Source organism: Pseudophryne corroboree, chromosome 2 (genome assembly GCF_028390025.1).
Source record: "Pseudophryne corroboree isolate aPseCor3 chromosome 2, aPseCor3.hap2, whole genome shotgun sequence".
NCBI classification, from domain to species: domain Eukaryota; kingdom Metazoa; phylum Chordata; class Amphibia; order Anura; family Myobatrachidae; genus Pseudophryne; species Pseudophryne corroboree.
In genome coordinates this window covers 353877415-353898675 of record NC_086445.1, presented here as the reverse complement: position 1 = coordinate 353898675, position 21261 = coordinate 353877415, and the positions used below count along the sequence as shown (strand labels likewise).

At 46.0% G+C, this 21261-nt stretch overlaps 1 protein-coding gene across 2 annotated transcripts in view; it reads left to right on the top strand.

The window, feature by feature from the left end:
* Nucleotides 1-21261, top strand: part of TMCO3 (transmembrane and coiled-coil domains 3) — a 100666-nt gene that overhangs the window by 9171 nt on the left and 70234 nt on the right. The window contains exons 3-5 of one of the 2 annotated variants that reach the window (XM_063953108.1): nt 10759-10938; nt 17994-18179; nt 18478-18606. In XM_063953108.1, coding sequence (XP_063809178.1) covers nt 10759-10938; nt 17994-18179; nt 18478-18606 — 495 coding nt within the window. The remainder of the gene's footprint in view (nt 1-10758; nt 10939-17993; nt 18180-18477; nt 18607-21261) is intronic. The other variant, XM_063953109.1, reaches the window with a different exon arrangement.

Below are 21261 nucleotides of genomic sequence, written 5' to 3'. Positions count from 1 at the left end.
TCAATGTAGTTTTGGGGTTCCTAAAATCACATTGGTTTGAACCACTCACCACTGTGGACTTAAAATATCTCACATGGAAAGTGGTAATGCTGTTGGCCTTGGCTTCGGCCAGGCGTGTGTCAGAATTGGCGGCTTTATCCTATAAAAGCCCTTACCTGATTTTTCATACGGACAGGGCAGAATTGAGGACTCGTCCTCAATTTCTCCCTAAGGTGGTTATAGCGTTTCACCTGAACCAGCCTATTGTGGTACCTGCGGCTACTAGGGACTTGGAGGACTCCAAGTTGCTGGACGTAGTCAGGGCCCTGAAAATATATGTTTCCAGGACGGCTGGAGTCAGAAAATCTGACTCGCTGTTTATCCTGTATGCACCCAACAAGCTGGGTGCTCCTGCTTCTAAGCAGACTATTGCTCGTTGGATTTGTAGTACAATTCAGCTTGCACATTCTGTGGCAGGCCTGCCACAGCCAAAATCTGTAAAAGCCCATTCCACAAGGAAGGTGGGCTCATCTTGGGCGGCTGCCCGAGGGGTCTCGGCTTTACAACTTTGCCGAGCAGCTACTTGGTCAGGGGCAAACACGTTTGCTAAATTCTACAAATTTGATACCCTGGCTGAGGAGGACCTGGAGTTCTCTCATTCGGTGCTGCAGAGTCATCCGCACTCTCCCGCCCGTTTGGGAGCTTTAGTATAATCCCCATGGTCCTTACGGAGTTCCCAGCATCCACTAGGACGTCAGAGAAAATAAGAATTTACTTACCGATAATTCTATTTCTCGTAGTCTGTAGTGGATGCTGGGCTCCCTTCCCAAGTGCGGATTGTCTGCAATACTTATACATAGTTATTGTTAACTAAATCGGGTTATTGTTGTTGTGAGCCATCTATTCAGAGGCTCCTCTATTATCATGCTGTTAACTGGGTTCATATCACAAGTTGTACGGTGTGATTGGTGTGGCTGGTATGAGTCTTACCCGGGATTCATGAATCCTTCCTTATTGTGTACGCTCGTCCGGGCACAGTATCCTAACTGAGGCTTGGAGGAGGGTCATAGGGGGAGGAGCCAGTGCACACCAGGTAGTCCTAAAGCTTTACTTTTGTGCCCAGTCTCCTGCGGAGCCGCTATTCCCCATGGTCCTTACGGAGTTCCCAGCATCCACTACGGACTACGAGAAATAGAATTATCGGTAAGTAAATTCTTATTTTTTTTTTAAGAAGTGAAACCAAATCCATTGAAACTGGGCTGTTTCACTGAACCTGTGTGTTTTTGGGAGATAATGTATTTTTTTTTTTACAGGCGATCTAATTGGATAGCCTGTAAAAAAAAAAAAAAAAAAAAAAAATATGGGTTAAACATCAGGAAAAATCGACTGATGTATTTTCATCTGTAATTGGATACCCCCCAAACTATGGTTCCTGCTGTCTTCTTGTCATCTGATGACAATCGAAATATGTGTAGTTCATCATAACTAATAGGCTGAAATTGGTGATGAGCAAGTATTCCTACCACAGTCTTGGCTGTTTCCAGATGGTTATGCGGCTTGGTTTTGCAGTTTTGTATTTCATTTTGTGACACGTAGAAAAACTTTATGCCATGTATCTTTTCAGCCCAGCTATACAGGTCCAAAGGTGTCAAGATGTGATGATTTTCTACTATGCCATGCACACGCATCGCAGCATATATGAGTGTGGCTCTGTCTGTATACAGCAAATGGGTGAAGTGTTGCTTGTGAAGTGTACCAGTGGATACCAGTGGAATCCTTGAATTGCATCCTAACACACAAATTAATAATTTTCTACATATTCCACGGTACTAGTGATTGTAACCAATTGACTTTGGTTAGTGTGGACCCACTGCTTATAAACAATTGTCCTCATCATCCATGTCACTATCATGAAAAGGTTTTTTAGCTATTTTCTGAAGTGCTTCCAGACCTGGAACTTTTTCACACTGATGAAACATACAAGTTTTTGACACTGAAGAACAAACAAGGTTTTCAGTTAGGTCTTTGTAGTCCCATCTTTAGTGGCAGAGCAGCAAGCAATAATTTTTTATGTTTTGGTGAGTTTCACAAACACACACAGAATGCATACCTCTTGCAGCAACGCTAACTAACACACCATGTAGGTCGTAAGGAACAAACTTTAGACAATCCAACTTGAATGTCTGTAAAACTGTATTTGAAAGCAAGATAAAGCACTTTCATGTTTACTAGGAGTAGCCTTTCTGTTTGTGAATTATTTTTCCTCCTGGAACTTTTACAGAACCAGACTTTATTTCCAGGGCACATCCGAGAATGTTCATCATCTTCGTAAAACTGCTGTACCTGATGAACGATTTGTACAGGAAGGACTTTCCCTCTATATTTTTCAGGTTCTGCCAGTATGCTGTGGGTTTAAGTTTTCTTGATTGTTTTACCATGTATTCTGTGACATTAAATTAACTCCAGTTATGTTTAAGTTTTGAAATTTCATGATTTCTTGTGTTAATTATATATGCGGTACAACAGTAATTGAGTGTCAACTTCATGTTTGTTTTTTTTCCCCGCTATGCAACAGAGTACCATGTTGACTTTTTGTGTGGTAATAATGTATACATTTGTTAAGCGCATAAAAAAATTGGGATATCTAGTGTTGATTGAATCTAGCGTTTTAAGTCTTTTCGAAAAACATGCGTTTTTACCATAACTCAAAACTTAAAGCAGATAAATTAATTTTATTCGGATTGAGGAGGGTGAGTTACCTTAGGTGTGCAAATTTCATGGTGAATCCTTAATAAACACCCGTGATACTTCAAATAAACTGGATAAAGAAGCCGCGATTAGTAAATAATTTAATAAATTGAAAGTCGAGATATTTGTCAGAAATAGTTGTTTTCATCAACATCCTCTCCTAACGAAAAAAAAATTTGTAAAATTCTGAGATGGGTGGTGGACATTTCATTTTTTTTTATTCTTTGGGGGGGGAGTGATTTGACGTGGAATGACCCACATGCCAGAGATGTAAAAGCAGGGAGGCCCATCATTAATGGTTATTTTAATGTGCCCTTTTTTTGTTTGGTTAAGTTGTTATGTTTTATCTACTGTATTTGTATTAAAATTGACTGTTATATGATTAAGTTATAATATGTATTAAGTTATTTTGAATGTGACAGTTATAATTTTTTTAATGTTTGTTCATTAAAATACAGTTGTATAAACATTTTTTAAAAAATGCATGGAAAGCATCTGTAGCTACAGTAGTACTGACTCTTCCAGTTTAGCTGGGTCAGAAAGTTGATTACGTTAAAACTCCAAGGGGTCGATTCAATTCGGCAATTTATGAATAGCGCCGGGAATTAGCTCCCAACGCTATTCAATTCAGCTAAAGTTAAGTCGGCGAATGCCCGTTCTCGCCGACTTAACAGGTAGTTTTGTCGGGAGAACAGGCATTTTCCGACTTAACTACCCGTGGCGATGCTGATTCCCGACAGAATCAACCTCGCGCCAGCACTTTTGTCGGTTTTCTTCTCTCACCCCCCGGGGATGAGAGAAGAATTCCCGACAGTTGCGGGTAACTAGCAGCTGAATTGAATAACATCGGGAGCTAATTCCCGGCGCTATTCATCTGTTACCGAATTGAATCGACCCCTAAGAGACCAATTTTGGTACTTTTGCCTTTCCTGACTATAACTGAGGGTTACTTGGCAAGTACAAACGATTTCTATTAGAAAACTGCAACAAGGTCATCTCTCTAATAAAAATGGCCTGAAATTAAAGGAGCATACACATTAGACGATTTTAAAACAATAAAGATAAATATTTCCCTTTAAATGTCCCCAGCAGCAAAATGAAAAAGATACTGTATAGAGCTCACACACTATACGATATCATTCAGTGACATCACCCCTCCCATCCCTGAATGGGTGTGGTATGTTAGATGGAATAGACTTGGGTCGACAGTGTCTAGGTCGACCACTATTGGTCAAAATGGTTTCCAGGTCGACAGGGACTCTAGGTCGGCCTGAAAAAAGGTTGACCTGAGTTTAAAAAAAAAAAAGAAATTGTCGTTTTCTTCGTAGAGTGACCGGGAACCCCAATTAGTGTACGTGTACCCTTGCATGGCTCGCTTCGCTCACCATGCTTCGGGCACGGTGCCTCGCTGCGCTTGGCACAGGTTACCGTTCCCAATTGTAGTACACGTGGATCGTAAAGTATGAAAAAGTTTTAAAAAATGAAGAAAAAATTTGGAAAACTCATGTCGACCTTTTGTCATGTTGACCTAGTAAATGTCCATCTAGAGTCCATGTCGACCTAGAAACCATGTCGACCTACTTACTGTCGACCAATAGTGGCCGACCTAAGTCTTGTCAACCTAGAGACCGGATCCCCCCTGAACATGCAGTCATGAAAGATGCCTGAATTGGACTGTATGTTCAGTTGATAAAGATAAGCAATAACGATCTGCAGGAGTGCGCATCGTTATAGTGCATACACACTTGACAATATGCACGATGATATCTTTATCTTCATCATGCATTTCGGCCACTTAAACCGTCTAATGTGTATGCACCTTAAGTCCTGCTAAAATCTTGGACAAGCAATTTGAGAGGTAAAGTAGAGACTTATTTGGTTTAAATATCTATACCCAATATATTGGGTGTGGTATGACTTGTCGACATAAGAATGTTGAACTGTCCACATGCAACATGCTGGCATGCTCAGCGTGACGACACTCATCACGTCTACATATGTCGACATGATGAACTGTCAAAAGAAAGTCCCCGGGAGTCTAGTGGCTTCTTTCTCTCGGCGGCAGCTCCAGTGTCTTCTGGGTCCCGGCAGTCATGTGAAAGTCACTTTTGGTGTCACCCTCCACTGCCACAGCATCCTGATGAGTATTTCTCCCCTTATCCCTACCCCTGACCCTCCCCCTGGTGTCTAATCCTAACACCAACTGCCTGTCCAGTTGATAGTTTGAGCCACGTCGACATTCTGGTGTCAACCCATGGTTACTGACGACCATTCGACTGGATACCAATATATTTCCCATCTACTGCTTAAATAATCAAGGACAGCCTGATATAATGCATTATGTTTCTCTATCGTCCTAGTGGATGCTGGGGTTCCTGAAAGGACCATGGGGAATAGCGGCTCCGCAGGAGACAGGGCACAAAAAGTAAAGCTTTAGGATCAGGTGGTGTGCACTGGCTCCTCCCCCTATGACCCTCCTCCAAGCCAGTTAGATTTTTGTGCCCGGCCGAGAAGGGTGCAATCTAGGTGGCTCTCCTAAAGAGCTGCTTAGGAAAGTTTAGCTTAGGTTTTTTATTTTACAGTGAGTCCTGCTGGCAACAGGATCACTGCAACGAGGGACTTAGGGGAGAAGAAGTGAACTCACCTGCGTGCAGGATGGATTGGCTTCTTGGCTACTGGACATCAGCTCCAGAGGGACGATCACAGGTACAGCCTGGATGGTCACCGGAGCCTTGCCGCCGGCCCCCTTGCAGATGCTGAAGTAAGAAGAGGTCCAGAATCGGCGGCAGAAGACTCCTCAGTCTTCTAAAGGTAGCGCACAGCACTGCAGCTGTGCGCCATTTTCCTCTCAGCACACTTCACACGGCAGTCACTGAGGGTGCAGGGCGCTGGGAGGGGGGCGCCCTGGGAGGCAAATGAATACCTATTTTGGCTAAAAATACCTCACATATAGCCTCCGGAGGCTATATGGAGATATTTAACCCCTGCCAGAATCCGTTAAGAGCGGGAGACGAGGCCGCCGAAAAAGGGGCGGGGCCTATCTCCTCAGCACACAGCGCCATTTTCCCTCACAGAAAGGCTGGAGGGAAGGCTCCCAGGCTCTCCCCTGCACTGCACTACAGAAACAGGGTTAAAACAGAGAGGGGGGGCACTAATTTGGCGATATGCTTATATATATATTAAGATGCTATAAGGGAAAACACTTATATAAGGTTGTCCCTATATAATTATAGCGTTTTTGGTGTGTGCTGGCAAACTCTCCCTCTGTCTCTCCAAAGGGCTAGTGGGTCCTGTCCTCTATCAGAGCATTCCCTGTGTGTGTGCTGTGTGTCGGTACGTGTGTGTCGACAGGTAGGAGGACGATGTTGGTGAGGAGGCGGAGCAATTGCCTGTAATGGTGATGTCACTCTCTAGGGAGTCGACACCGGAATGGATGGCTTATTTAGGAAATTACGTGATAATGTCAACACGCTGCAAGGTCGGTTGACGACATGAGACGGCCGACAAACAATTAGTACGGTCCAGACGTCTCAAAAACACCGTCAAGGGTTTTAAAACGCCCGTTTACTTTAGTCGGTCGACACAGACACAGACAGGGACACTGAATCCAGTGTCGACGGTGAATAAACAAACGTATTCCTTATTAGGGCCACACGTTAAAGGCAATGAAGGAGGTGTTACGTATTTCTGATACTACAAGTACCACAAAAGAGGGTATTATGTGGGATGTGAAAAAACTACCATAGTTTTTCCTGAATCAGATAAATTAAATAAAGTGTGTGATGATGCGTGGGTTCCCCCCGATAGAAAATTATGGGCGGTATACCCTTTCCCGCCAGAAGTTAGGGCGCGTTGGGAAACACCCTTTAAGGTGGATAAGGCGCTCACACGCTTATCAAAACAAGTGGCGGTACCGTCTATAGATAGGGCCGTCCTCAAGGACCAGCTGACAAGGCTGGAAAATATAATAAAAAGTATATACACACATACTGGTGTTATACTGCGGCCAGCGATCGCCTCAGCCTGGATGTGCAGAGCTAGGGTGGCTTGGTCGGATTCCCTGACTAAAAATATTGATACCCTTGACAGGGACAGTATTTTATTGACTATAGAGCATTTCTATATATGCGAGATGCACAGAGGGATATTTGCACTCTGGCATCATGAATAAACGCGATGTCCATAACTGCCAGAAGATGTTATGGACACGACAGTGGTCAGGTGATGCAGATTCCAAACGGCACAGTATGGCCGTATACAGGAAGAGGACTTGTTTGGGGTCGGTCCATCGGACCTGGTGGTCACGGCAACTGCTGGAAAATCCACCGTTTTTTACCCTAAGTCACATCTCTGCAGAAAAAGACACCGTCTTTTCAGCCTCAGTCCTCTCGTCCCTATAAGATCATATCTGCCCAGGGATAGAGGAAAGGGAAGAAGACTGCAGCAGGCAGCCCATTCCCAGGAACAGAAGCGTTCCACCGCGTCTGACAAGTTCTCAGCATGGCGCTGAGACCGTACAGGACCCCTGGATCCTACAAGTAGTATCCCGGGGGTACAGATGGGAATGTCGAGACGTTTCCCCTTCGCAGGCTCCTGAAGTCTGCTTTACCAAGTCTCCCTCCGACAAGGAGGTAGTATGGGAAAAAATTCACAAGCTGTATTCCCAGCAGGTGATAATTAAATTACCCCTCCTACTACAGAAAAGGGGTATTATTCCACACTATATTGTGGTACTGAAGCCAGAAGGCTAGGTGAGACTTATTCTAAAAATTTGTTTTTGAACACTTACAAAGGTTCAAATTAAGATGAAGTCACTCAGAGCAGTGATAACGAACCAGGAATAAGGGGACTATATAGTGTCCCGGGACATCAGGGATGCTTACCTCTATGTCCCAAATTTGCCCTTCTCACTAAGGGTACCTCAGGTTCGTGGTGCAGAACTGTCACTATCAGTTTCAGACGCTGCCGTTTGGATTGTCCACGGCACCCTGGGGTCTTTACCAAGGTAATGGCCGAATTGATGATTCTTCTTCGAAGAAAAGGCGTCTTAATTATCCCTTACTTGGACGATCTCCTGATAGGGGCATAGTCCAGGGAACAGTTGGAGGTCGGAGTAGCACTATCTCGGATACTGCTACAATCAGCACGGGTGGATTCTAAATATTCCAAAATCGCAGCTGATCCCGACGACACGTCTGCTGTGCCTAGGGATGATTCTGGACACAGTCCAGAAAAAGGTGTTTCTCCCGGAAGAGAAAGCCAGGGAGTTATCCGAGCAAGTCAGGAACCTCCTAAAAACAGTGCATGATTGCACAAGGGTCCTGGTAAAAATGGTGGCTTCCTACGAAGCAATTCCATTCGGCAGATTTCACGTAAGAACTTTTCAGTGGGATCTGCTGGACAAATGGTCCGGATCGCATCTTCAGATGCATCAGCGGATAACCCAATATCCAAGGACAAGGGTGTCTCTCCTGTGGTGGTTATAGAGTGCTCATCTTCTAGAGGGCAGCAGATTCGGCATTCAGGATTGGATGCTGGTAACCACGGAGCCCAGCCTGAGAGGCTGGGGAGCAGTCACACAAGGAAAAAATTTCCAGGGAGTGTGATCAAGTATGGAGACTTTTCTCCACATAAATATACTGGAGCTAAGGGTAAATTTATAATGCTCTAAGCTTAGCAAGACCTCTGCTTCAAGGTCAGCCGGTATTGATCCAGTGGGAAAAACATCACGGCAGTCGCCCACGTAAACAGACAGGGCGACACAAGAAGCAGGAGGGCAATGGCAGAAACTGCAAGGACTTTTCGCTGGGCGGAAAATCATGTGATAACACTGTCAGCAGTTTTTCATCCCGGGAATGGAAACTGGGAAGCAGACTTCCTCAGCACGACCTCCACCCGGGAGAGTGGAAACTTCATTGAGAAGTTTTTTCCACATGATTGTAAACCGTTGGGAAATACCAAAGGTGGACATGATGGCGTCCCGTCTGAACAAAAAACGGGACAGGTATTGCGCCAGGTCAAGAGACCCTCAGGCAATAGATGTGGACGTTCTGGTAACACCGTGGGTGTACCAGTCGGTGTATGTGTTCCCTCCTCTGCTTCTCATACCTAAGGTGCTGAGAATTATAAGACGTAGAGGAGTAAGAACTATACTCATGGCTCCGGATTGGCCAAGAAGGACTTGGTACCCGGAACTTCAAGAGATGCTTACAGAGGTCTTATGGCCTCTGCCGCTAAGAAGGGACTTGCTTCAGCAAGTACCATGTCTGTTCCAAGACTTACCGCAGCTGCGTTTGTCGGCATGGCGATGGAAAGCCGGATCCTAAGGGAAAAAAGGCATTCCGGAAGAGGTCATTCCTACCCTGGTCAAAGCCAGAAAGGAGGTGACCGCACAACATTATCACCACGTGTGGCGAAAATATGTTGCGTGGTGTGAGGCCAGGAAGGCCCCACAAAGAAATTTCAACTCGGTCGTTTCCTGCATTTCCTGCAAACAGGAGTGTCTATGGGCCTCAAATTGGGGTCCATTAAGGTTCAAATTCGGCCCTGTAAATTTTCTTCCAGAAAGAATTGGCTTCAGTTCCTGAAGTCCAGAAGTTTGTCAAGGGAGTATTGCATATACAAACCCCTTTTTTGTGCCTCCAGTGGCACTGTGGGATCTCAACGTAGTTCTGGGATTCCTCAAATCACATTGGTTTAAAACCAGTCAAATATGTGGATTTGAAGCATCTCACATAAAAAGTGACCATGCTCTTGGCCCTGGCCTGGACCAGGCGAGTGTCAAATTGGTGGTTTTTTCTCAAAAAAGCCCATATCTGTTTGTCCATTCGGACAGGGCAGAGCTGCGGACTCGTCCCCAGTTCTCTCCCTAAGGTGGTGTCAGTGTTTCACCTGAACCAGCTTATTGTGGTGCCTTGCACCTACTAGGGACTTGGAGGACTCCAAGTTGCTAGGAGTTGTCAGGGCCCTGAAAATATGTTCCAGGACAGCTGGAGTCAGAAAATCTGACTCGCTGTTTATACTGTATGCACCCAACAAGTTGGGTGCGCCTGCTTCTAAGCAGGCGATTGCTCGTTGGATTTGTAACACAATTCAACTTGCACATTCTGAGGCAGGCCTGCCACAGTCTAAATCGGTTAAGGCCCATTCCACAAGGAAGGTGGGCTCATCTTGGGCGGCTGCCCGAGAGGTCTCGGCATTACAACTCTGCCGAGCAGCTACGTGGTCAGGGGAGAACACGTTTGTAAAATTCTACAAATTTGATATCCTGGCAAAAGAGGACCTGGAGTTCTCTCATTCGGTGCTGCAGAGTCATCCGCACTCTCCCGCCCGTTTGGGAGCTTTGGTATAATCCCCATGGTCCTTTCAGGAACCCCAGCATCCACTAGGACGATAGAGAAAATAAGAATTTACTTACCGATAATTCTATTTCTCGGAGTCCGTAGTGGATGCTGGGCGCCCATCCCAAGTGCGGATTATCTGCAATACTTGTACATAGTTACAAAAATCGGGTTATTATTGTTGTGAGCCATCTTTTCAGAGGCTCCGCTGTTATCATACTGTTAACTGGGTTTAGATCACAAGTTGTACGGTGTGATTGGTGTGGCTGGTATGAGTCTTACCCGGGATTCATAATTCCTCCCTTATTGTGTACGCTCGTCCGGGCACAGTACCTAACTGGCTTGGAGGAGGGTCATAGGGGGAGGAGCCAGTGCACACCACCTGATCCTAAAGCTTTACTTTTTGTGCCCTGTCTCCTGCGGAGCCGCTATTCCCCATGGTCCTTTCAGGAACCCCAGCATCCACTACGGACTCCGAGAAATAGAATTATCGGTAAGTAAATTCTTATTTTTTCATCACAACATGATAAAGATTTGTCTTTTATTTTGGTGTTTTTCAGCAACCGTTTTGTTACTTTTGCTCTGTAATCTATATTGTTTATTAATTGTAGTATGCCATTTATTAATTTTACTATTGCCATTTAACTTTTGCAATATTTCTATATGAAGACTAAATTCCATTTATTTCTAGGAAGAACAGGAATATGTAGAACTTCTGGCAGCGGAAAAACATCAGGTTGAAGCCCTGAAGATTATGCAGCACCAGAATAAAAGCCTCTCTATGCTTGATGAGATCCTTGAAGATGTCCGGAAAGCTGCTGATAGGCTAGAGGAAGAAATAGAAGACCACGCATTTGATGACAACAAGTCTGTAAGCATTGCGTTATAACAAAACCTGACTGGAGTAAAATGTGTTTCATGTGAATAAAAAAGTAGAAGGAAGTTGTGTAACAAGCTGGAAGGCAGCATTAGTTTTTAATAACTTGAACATTTCAAATCTGATTAGACTTTATATGGCGGGGATGTGGATTATAGGAGAATTGGCTACCTATATGGCCAGCTTTATTTATGATTGCTTGCTGTAAATTCTTGTGTATTTGTGCTGTTTGCACAGTTATTAAATGATTGTTATAGCCACACCTTGAATAACTCCGCATAATGACTCTGCATACTGGACAAACACTGCTGTTTAGCTGGAAACCAATTTAGATAATACAGGTCACTGTCTAAAGTTATTGTATATACTGTACTTTTATAATGGTATATGAACTGATATATGCACATTTTGGTTTAGTTTAACTTCTTAAAGTACAGTATACTTGCACCCAGGCTTGTCGTCTTCCATAAATCCTTGTTATGTTGCTATTGGAAGCTGACCTGGCAGAGGGTATACAGTAGCACATAGGGATCTTGCTGGATTTATACTCACCCTGGTGAACCTGATCACATAGAACCCTTTTATTTTGCTTTCTTTTGCATAAGCCACAAAGTAGTAAAACAATAAAATACCTTATAAGGACATGGAGATTGCTGCTCTTTATGTTTTTCTGTCTATACATCTGAAACCAGGATTAACTGCATATGATATCAGTGACAGCTGCTATTGTGCATAGTGCCATAATAGGTATTACCCTTTTTAAACTCTTTGTTTTGCCTTGGAAAGTAAACTTAAATGTACTGCTTATTTCTCTAACGTCCTAGTGGATGCTGGGGACTCCGTCAGGACCATGGGGATTAGCGGCTCCGCAGGAGACAGGGCACAAAAATAAAGCTTTAGGATCAGGTGGTGTGCACTGGCTCCTCCCCCTATGACCCTCCTCCAAGCCTCAGTTAGCTTTTTGTGCCCGTCCGAGCAGGGTGCAATCTAGGTGGCTCTCCTAAAGAGCTGCTTAGAAAAAGTTTTTAGGTTTTTTATTTTCAGTGAGTCCTGCTGGCAACAGGCTCACTGCATCGAGGGACTTAGGGGAGAGAAGTCAACTCACCTGCGTGCAGGATGGATTGGCTTCTTAGGCTACTGGACACCATTAGCTCCAGAGGGATCGAACACAGGCCCAGCCATGGAGTCCGGTCCCGGAGCCGCGCCGCCGACCCCCCTTGCAGATGCCGAAGATGGAAGAGGTCCAGAAGCAGGCGGCAGAAGACTTTTCAGTCTTCCTGAGGTAGCGCACAGCACTGCAGCTGTGCGCCATTGTTGTCAGCACACTTCACACAGCGGTCACGGAGGGTGCAGGGCGCTGGGGGGGCGCCCTGGGCAGCAATGTATAATACCTTTTTATGGCTAAAAATACATCACATATAGCCCTTGAGGCTATATGGATGTATTTAACCCCTGCCAGATCTCACAAACTCCGGAGAAGAGCCCGCCGAAATAGGGGGCGGGGCTTATTCTCCTCAGCACACAGCGCCATTTTCCTGCTCAGCTCCGCTGTGAGGAAGGCTCCCAGGACTCTCCCCTGCACTACAGAAACAGGGTAAAACAGAGAGGGGGGGCACTTTTTTTTGGCGATATTACTATATTTAAGCTGCTATAAGGATACAACACTTATATAGGGTTGTTCCCATATATATTATAGCGCTTGGGTGTGTGCTGGCAAACTCTCCCTCTGTCTCCCCAAAGGGCTAGTGGGGTCCTGTCTTCAATAGAGCATTCCCTGTGTGTCTGCTGTGTGTCGGTACGTGTGTGTCGACATGTATGAGGACGATGTTGGTGTGGAGGCAGAGCAATTGCCGGTAATGGTGATGTCACCCCCCAGGGAGTCGACACCGGAATGGATGGCTTTGTTTATGGAATTACGTGATAATGTCAGCACATTACAAAAATCAGTTGACGACATGAGACGGCTGGCAAACCAGTTAGTACCTGCCCAGGCGTCTCAGACACCGTCAGGGGCTGTAAAACGCCCTTTACCTCAGTCGGTCGACACAGACACGGACACTGAATCTAGTGTCGACGGTGAAGAAACAAACGTATTTTCCAGTAGGGCCACACGTTATATGATCACGGCAATGAAGGAGGCTTTGCATATCTCTGATACTACAAGTACCACAAAAAGGGGTATTATGTGGGGGGTGAAAAAACTACCTGTAGTTTTTCCTGAATCAGAGGAATTGAATGATGTATGTGATGAAGCGTGGGTTAACCCAGATAGAAAAGTGCTAATTTCAAAAAAGTTATTGGCATTATACCCTTTCCCGCCAGAGGTTAGGGCGCGCTGGAAAACACCCCCTAAGGTGGATAAGGCGCTCACACGCTTATCAAAACAAGTGGCGTTACCGTCTCCTGATACGGCCGCCCTCAAGGATCCAGCTGATAGGAGGCTGGAAACTACCCTAAAAAGTATATACACACACATACTGGTGTTATACTGCGACCAGCCATCGCCTCAGCCTGGATGTGCAGTGCTGGGGTGGTCTGGTCGGATTCCCTGACTGAAAATATTGATACCCTGGATAGGGACAGTATTTTACAGACTTTAGAGCAATTAAAGGATGCTTTTCTTTATATGCGAGATGCTCAGAGGGATATTTGCACTCTGGCATCGAGAGTAAGTGCGATGTCCATATCTGCCAGAAGAAGTTTATGGACACGACAGTGGTCAGGTGATGCGGATTCCAAACGGCATATGGAAGTATTGCCGTATAAAGGGGAGGAATTATTTGGCGTCGGTCTATCGGATTTGGTGGCCACGGCAACTGCCGGGAAATCCACCTTTTTACCTCAGACCCCCTCCCAACAGAAAAAGACACCGTCTTTTCAGCCGCAGTCCTTTCGGTCCTATAAGAACAAGCGGGCAAAAGGACAGTCATATCTGCCCCGAGGCAGAGGAAAGGGTAAGAGAGGGCAGCAAGCAGCTCCTTCCCAGGAACAGAAGCCCTCCGCGGGTTCTGCAAAGCCCTCAACATGACGCTGGGGCTTTACAAGCGGACTCAGGAACGGTGGGGGGTCGACTCAAGAATTTCAGCGCGCAGTGGGCTTGCTCACAGGTGGACCCCTGGATCCTGCAGGTAGTATCTCAGGGTTACAGGTTGGAATTCGAGAAGTCTCCCCCTCGCCGGTTCCTAAAGTCTGCTTTGCCAACGTCTCCCTCAGACAGGGCGACGGTATTGGAAGCCATTCACAAGCTGTTTTCTCAGCAGGTGATAGTCAAGGTACCCCTCCTACAACAGGGAAAGGGGTATTACTCCACGCTATTTGTGGTACCGAAGCCGGACGGCTCGGTAAGACCTATTCTAAATCTGAAATCTTTGAACCTGTACATACAAAAATTCAAGTTCAAGATGGAATCACTCAGAGCAGTGATAGCGAATCTGGAAGAAGGGGACTTTATGGTGTCCCTGGACATCAAAGATGCTTACCTGCATGTCCCAATTTGCCCTTCACATCAAGGGTACCTCAGGTTCGTGGTGCAAAACTGTCATTATCAGTTTCAGACGCTGCCGTTTGGATTGTCCACGGCACCTCGGGTCTTTACCAAGGTAATGGCCGAAATGATGATTCTTCTGCGAAGAAGAGGCGTATTAATTATCCCTTACTTGGACGATCTCCTGATAAGGGCAAGGTCCAGAGAACAGCTGGAGGACGGAGTAGCACTAACCCAAGTAGTGCTGCAACAACAAGGGTGGATTCTGAATTTTCCAAAATCTCAGTTGACCCCGACGACACGTCTGCTGTTCCTGGGAATGATTCTGGACACGGTTCAGAAAAAGGTGTTTCTTCCGGAGGAGAAAGCCAAGGAGTTATCCGAACTTGTCAGGAACCTCCTAAAACCAGGAAAAGTGTCTGTGCATCAATGCACAAGAGTCCTGGGAAAGATGGTGGCTTCTTACGAAGCAATCCCATTCGGCAGATTCCACGCACAAACTTCAGTGGGATCTGCTAGACAAATGGTCCGAATCGCATCTGCAGATGCATCAGCGGATAACCTTATCGCCACGGACAAGGGTGTCTCTTCTGTGGTGGTTGCAGAGTGCTCATCTGTTAGAAGGCCGCAGATTCGGCATACAGGACTGGGTCCTGGTGACCACGGATGCCAGTCTGAGAGGCTGGGGAGCGGTCACACAGGGAAGAAACTTCCAGGGAGTATGGTCAAGCCTGGAGATGTCTCTTCACATAAATATACTGGAGCTAAGAGCGATTTACAATGCTCTAAGCCTGGCAAAACCCCTGCTTCAGGGTCAGCCGGTGTTGATCCAGTCGGACAACATCACGGCAGTCGCCCACGTAAACAGACAGGGCGGCACAAGAAGCAGGAGAGCAATGGCAGAAGCTGCAAGGATTCTTCGCTGGGCGGAAGATCATGTGATAGCACTGTCAGCAGTGTTCATTCCGGGAGTGGACAACTGGGAAGCAGACTTCCTCAGCAGACACGATCTACACCCGGGAGAGTGGGGACTTCATCCAGAAGTCTTCCACATGATTGTGAACCGTTGGGAAAAACCAAAGGTGGATATGATGGCGTCTCGCCTCAACAAAAAACTGGACAGGTATTGCGCCAGGTCAAGAGACCCTCAGGCAATAGCTGTGGACGCTCTGGTAACACCGTGGGTGTTCCAGTCAGTGTATGTGTTTCCTCCTCTGCCTCTCATACCCAAAGTACTGAGAATTATACGGCAAAGGGGAGTAAGAACGATACTCGTGGCTCCGGATTGGCCAAGAAGAACTTGGTACCCGGAACTTCAGGAGATGCTCACGGAAAATCCGTGGCCTCTACCTCTAAGACGGGACCTGATTCAGCAGGGACCGTGTCTATTCCAAGACTTACCGCGGCTGCGTTTGACGGCGTGGCGGTTGAACGCCGAATTCTAAGGGAAAAAGGCATTCCAGAAGAGGTCATTCCTACACTGGTTAAAGCCAGGAAGGAGGTGACTGCACAACATTATCACCGCATTTGGAGAAAATATGTTGCGTGGTGTGAGGCCAGGAAGGCCCCCACGGAGGAATTTCAATTGGGTCGATTCCTACATTTCCTGCAAACAGGATTGTCTATGGGCCTCAAATTGGGGTCCATTAAGGTTCAAATTTCGGCCCTGTCGATTTTCTTCCAGAAAGAATTGGCTTCAGTTCCTGAAGTCCAGACTTTTGTAAAAGGAGTACTACATATACAGCCCCCGGTTGTGCCCCCAGTGGCTCCGTGGGACCTTAATGTAGTTTTGGATTTTCTCAAATCCCATTGGTTTGAGCCACTCAAATCGGCGGATTTGAAATATCTTACATGGAAAGTAACCATGCTACTGGCCCTGGCTTCAGCCAGGAGAGTGTCAGAATTGGCGGCTTTATCGTATAAAAGCCCATATCTGATTTTCCATTCGGACAGGGCAGAACTGCGGACGCGTCCTCATTTTCTGCCTAAGGTGGTGTCAGCGTTTCACCTGAACCAGCCTATTGTGGTGCCTGCGGCTACTAGCGATTTGGAGGATTCCAAGTTGCTGGACGTTGTCAGGGCATTGAAAATATATATTTCAAGGACGGCTGGAGTCAGAAAATCTGACTCGCTGTTTATACTGTATGCACCCAACAAGCTGGGTGCTCCTGCTTCTAAGCAGACGATTGCTCGTTGGATTTGTAGCACAATTCAACTTGCACATTCTGTGGCAGGCCTGCCACAGCCTAAATCTGTCAAGGCCCATTCCACAAGGAAGGTGGGCTCATCCTGGGCGGCTGCCCGAGGGGTCTCGGCATTACAACTCTGCCGAGCAGCTACGTGGTCGGGGGAGAACACGTTTGTAAAATTCTACAAATTTGATACCCTGGCTAAAGAGGACCTGGAGTTCTCTCATTCGGTGCTGCAGAGTCATCCGCACTCTCCCGCCCGTTTGGGAGCTTTGGTATAATCCCCATGGTCCTGACGGAGTCCCCAGCATCCACTAGGACGTTAGAGAAAATAAGATTTTACTTACCGATAAATCTATTTCTCGTAGTCCGTAGTGGATGCTGGGCGCCCATCCCAAGTGCGGATTGTCTGCAATACTTGTACGTAGTTATTGTTACAAAAAAATCGGGTTGTTCTTGTTGTGAGCCGTCTGTTCAGAGGCTCCTACGTTGTCATACTGTTAACTGGGTTCAGATCACAAGTTGTACGGTGTGATTGGTGTGGCTGGTATGAGTCTTACCCGGGATTCAAAATCCTTCCTTATTGTGTACGCTCGTCCGGGCACAGTATCCTAACTGAGGCTTGGAGGAGGGTCATAGGGGGAGGAGCCAGTGCACACCACCTGATCCTAAAGCTTTATTTTTGTGCCCTGTCTCCTGCGGAGCCGCTAATCCTCATGGTCCTGACGGAGTCCCCAGCATCCACTACGGACTACGAGAAATAGATTTATCGGTAAGTAAAATCTTATTTTATTTCCCTTTCAGACATCTCCACTGCCCTTAGGGTTTCCTGGATATCTTTTTTGTTTTTCTTTTTTTTCCCCTTACACTATTAAAATGTATGCACCTATTTTACTGCTTAGGAGATTGTTACTGCATTGTCTGGAGGCATCAGTTAGGTGGAGTCATGATCTGGTAGGAGTGGCTGTGACATTGGTCGTCACCCTATGCTTTTGTCTACACATGGTGGGGAAAAACACATATTTTGGCACACGCAGCAAGATCTAGACTATTGGTTGTCTGTCCTCCATGCCTAATTTATATTTTGTGTGCAGGCGATCACAGATGGCAGCAGGTGCTTTATTCTTACTTAGGAGACGTGTTAGATATTGGGACTGCAGTGCACATACAGTATGTAGCACTTGTTTCTCATGTTTCCAAACTGCATTAACTTGTGTGACTAAGTGAGTGATTGTCCATGCATTTGAGAGGTTTACTTTATAAAGTACTATTTTTGTTTTTTGCATAGCTTGCTTTTTAACAAAGGTACTCTTTTAAATAGTATGTTTCAACCAGGCATCCTACTGCAAATGAACTTTGGCTGCTATTTGTAACAGGTTCGTGGTGTAAATGTTGAGGCAGTCCTGCGAGTGGAGGAAGATGAAGTAAAAAGAAATACATCCCATCACCAAGTAGAGGATGACTTGGGGCTCAGCATGCTTATTGACTCTCAAAATAACCAGTACATATTGACCAAGCCCAGAGATTCCACCATGCCCCGTGCTGACCACCACTTTATCAAGGTACGGCCGTCTTCTGCACATCAGTTGTATGGTACTACTGTACGTTGTTTCTATTGGCACTTGGCAGGCAAACCACAAAATCATCTATCGTATTTCTATAGCTTAGGTGATTATGTGATGCTCTATAGTGTATATGATGTGCTTTGTTGACATGTAGTTGCCCTGTATGCTGATTTCCTCATGCGTTTCATAAAACATTTATTGTTATTGCAAGAATTAGAATTTAGTGAAGGTACATAGATTAGACATAATATTCTGCAGATGAATGAATCTTCACTAATGCACATGTGTTCTCTAGGACATTGTGACTATTGTTATGCTGTCTTTGCCTTGTGGATGGGCATGTTCTATGATAGGACTGCCAACTATGTTTGGATATATCATCTGTGGTGTTCTTTTAGGACCATCTGGATTAAACAGCATCAAGGTATTTTTCTTTTTATATAAACTGCCTGTTTTATTATAATTCCCTTCCTTTGCAGTTTTTTTTTATTTTTTTATTTCTACAATATCACCAAAAAAGTAGGAATTGGCACAATTTTAGATTTCTAATCATAGCACCCTTAAAATACAATGACCCTTCTGACCGTTTAGATTTCAACTAGAAAGTGCAGGTGCACACTCTAAATACTAATACACTGGCAATCGGAACAAGGTATTATTACTTCTCACCCTATGTAATACTTTTAGTACTGTGCTCCTACTTCTTATTAATGTAACACCTTTTAACACCTAAACTACTGCTTCTCGCTAGTGTGATATCTTGGGCGGTTGGGTTGTACTAGCCCCGGGGATCCCATGCTCTGGACTTGAACCTTAAGGTGGGGACACACTGGAAGATATATCTGCCGATCATTTGATCGGCAGATATATCTATGGACGGATCGGGCAGTGTGTTGAGCATACACACTGGCCGTTCCATCGGGGACTGACGTCATGAACTGGGCCGGCCGACCGCCTGTATGCACACAGCGACGTGCCAATATTTCTGTAGATATATTGCCCGTCGGCTGTGCTGCGGGGCCGACGCGATACGTCTGTGAACGACGAAATTCACAGACGTATCGGCCGTACACACTGGCCGACGGACCCGCGATATATCGGCCGTTCAAGAGAACGACCGATATATCGGCCAGTGTGTACCCACCTTTATGAATGTTAGGGACTCGCCTGATAAAACACCTGGCTACGGTAGGTGAGCCCATATTTCTCTTACGTCCTAGAGGATGCTGTGGACTCCGTAAGGACCATGGGGTATAGACGGGCTCCGCAGGAGACATGGGCACTCTAAAGACTTTAGAATGGGTGTGCACTGGCTCCTCCCTCTATGCCCCTCCTCCAGACCTCAGTTAGATCCTGTGCCAAGAGGAGACTGGGCGCACTACAGGGGAGCTCTCCTGAGTTTCTCTGAAAATGACTTTTGTTAGGTTTTTTATTTTCAGGGAGCACTGCTGGCAACAGGCTCCCTGCATCGTGGGACTGAGGGGAGAGAAGCAGACCTACTTAAATGATAGGCTCTGCTTCTTAGGCTACTGGACACCATTAGCTCCAGAGGGTTGGAACGCAGGTCTCACCCTCGCCGTTCGTCCCGTAGCCGCGCCGCCGTCCTCCTCACAGAGCCGGAAGATAGAAGCCGGGTGAGTATTAAGAAGAAAAGAAGACTTCAAAGGCGGCAGAAGACTTCAGATCTTCACTGAGGTAACGCGCATTGCTCCCACACACACACACACAGCGGGCACAGTAAGGGTGCAAGGCGCAGGGGGGGCGCCCTGGGCAGCAATATAAGCCTCAAGGGACACTGGCATTTAGAGTAGATACTGCGGAGGCAGTATATTAAAAAAAAAACGCCAGTATAAATAATTTGAGCGGGACCGAAGCCCGCCGCTGAGGGGGCGGGGCTTGAGTCTCCAGCACTAACCAGCGCCATTTTCTCCACAGCACACTGCAGAGAAGCTGGCTCCCTGGACTCTCCCCTGCTGAACACGGTTACAGAGGGCAAAGAAGAGGGGGGGGGGGGCACTATTAATTGGCGCAGTGAGTGTGTGTGTGTGTGTATGTATGTATGTATGTATATATGTATATATATATATATATATATATATATATATATATATATATATATATATATATATATATATATATATATATATATATAATTTTTTTTTATTTTTTATATATATAAAGGCGCTGTACTGGCTGTGATTTTATTCCAGTGTCAGGTGAAAAAGCGCTGGGTGTGTGCTGGCATACGCTCTCTTTCTCTGTCTCTCCCAAGGGCCTTATTGGGGGACTGTCTCCATATAGATATATCCCTGAGTGTGTGGGGGTGTCGGTACGTGTGTGTCGGCATGTCTGAAGCGGAAGGCTCATCTAAGGAGGAGGTGGAGCAGATGATTGTGGTGTCTCCGTCGGCAACGCCGACACCTAATTGGTTGGATATGTGGAATGTTTTAAATGCAAATGTGGCTTTATTACATAAGAGATTGGACAAAGCAGAGTCCAGGGATAAAACAGGGAGTCAATCCATGGCTTTGACTGTGTCACAGGGCCCTTCGGGGTCTCAGAAACGTCCCCTGTCCCAAGTAGCAGACACTGATACCGACACGGATTCTGACTCCAGTGTCGACTACGATGATGCGAGGTTACACCCAAGGGTGGCTAAAAGTATTCATTATATGATTATTGCAATAAAAGATGTTTTGCATATCACAGATGACCCCTCTGTCCCTGATGGGAAAAGAAACCTGAGGTAACCTTTCCCCCATCTCATGAGCTGAACGCGTTATTTGAAAAAGCTTGTGAAACTCCAGACAAAAAACTGCAGATTCCCAACAGGATTCTTATCGCGTATCCTTTCCCTGCACAGGACAGGGTACGGTGGGAATCATCGCCCAGGGTGGACAAGGCTTTAACGCGCTTGTCCAAGAAGGTGGCGTTACCGTCTCCAGACACGGCGGCCCTCAAGGATCCTGCTGATCGCAGACAGGAGACTACTTTAAAATCAATTTATACACATACGGGTGCTTTGCTCAGACCAGCAGAAGCGTCGGCTTGGGTTTGTAGCGCTGTAGCAGCTTGGACA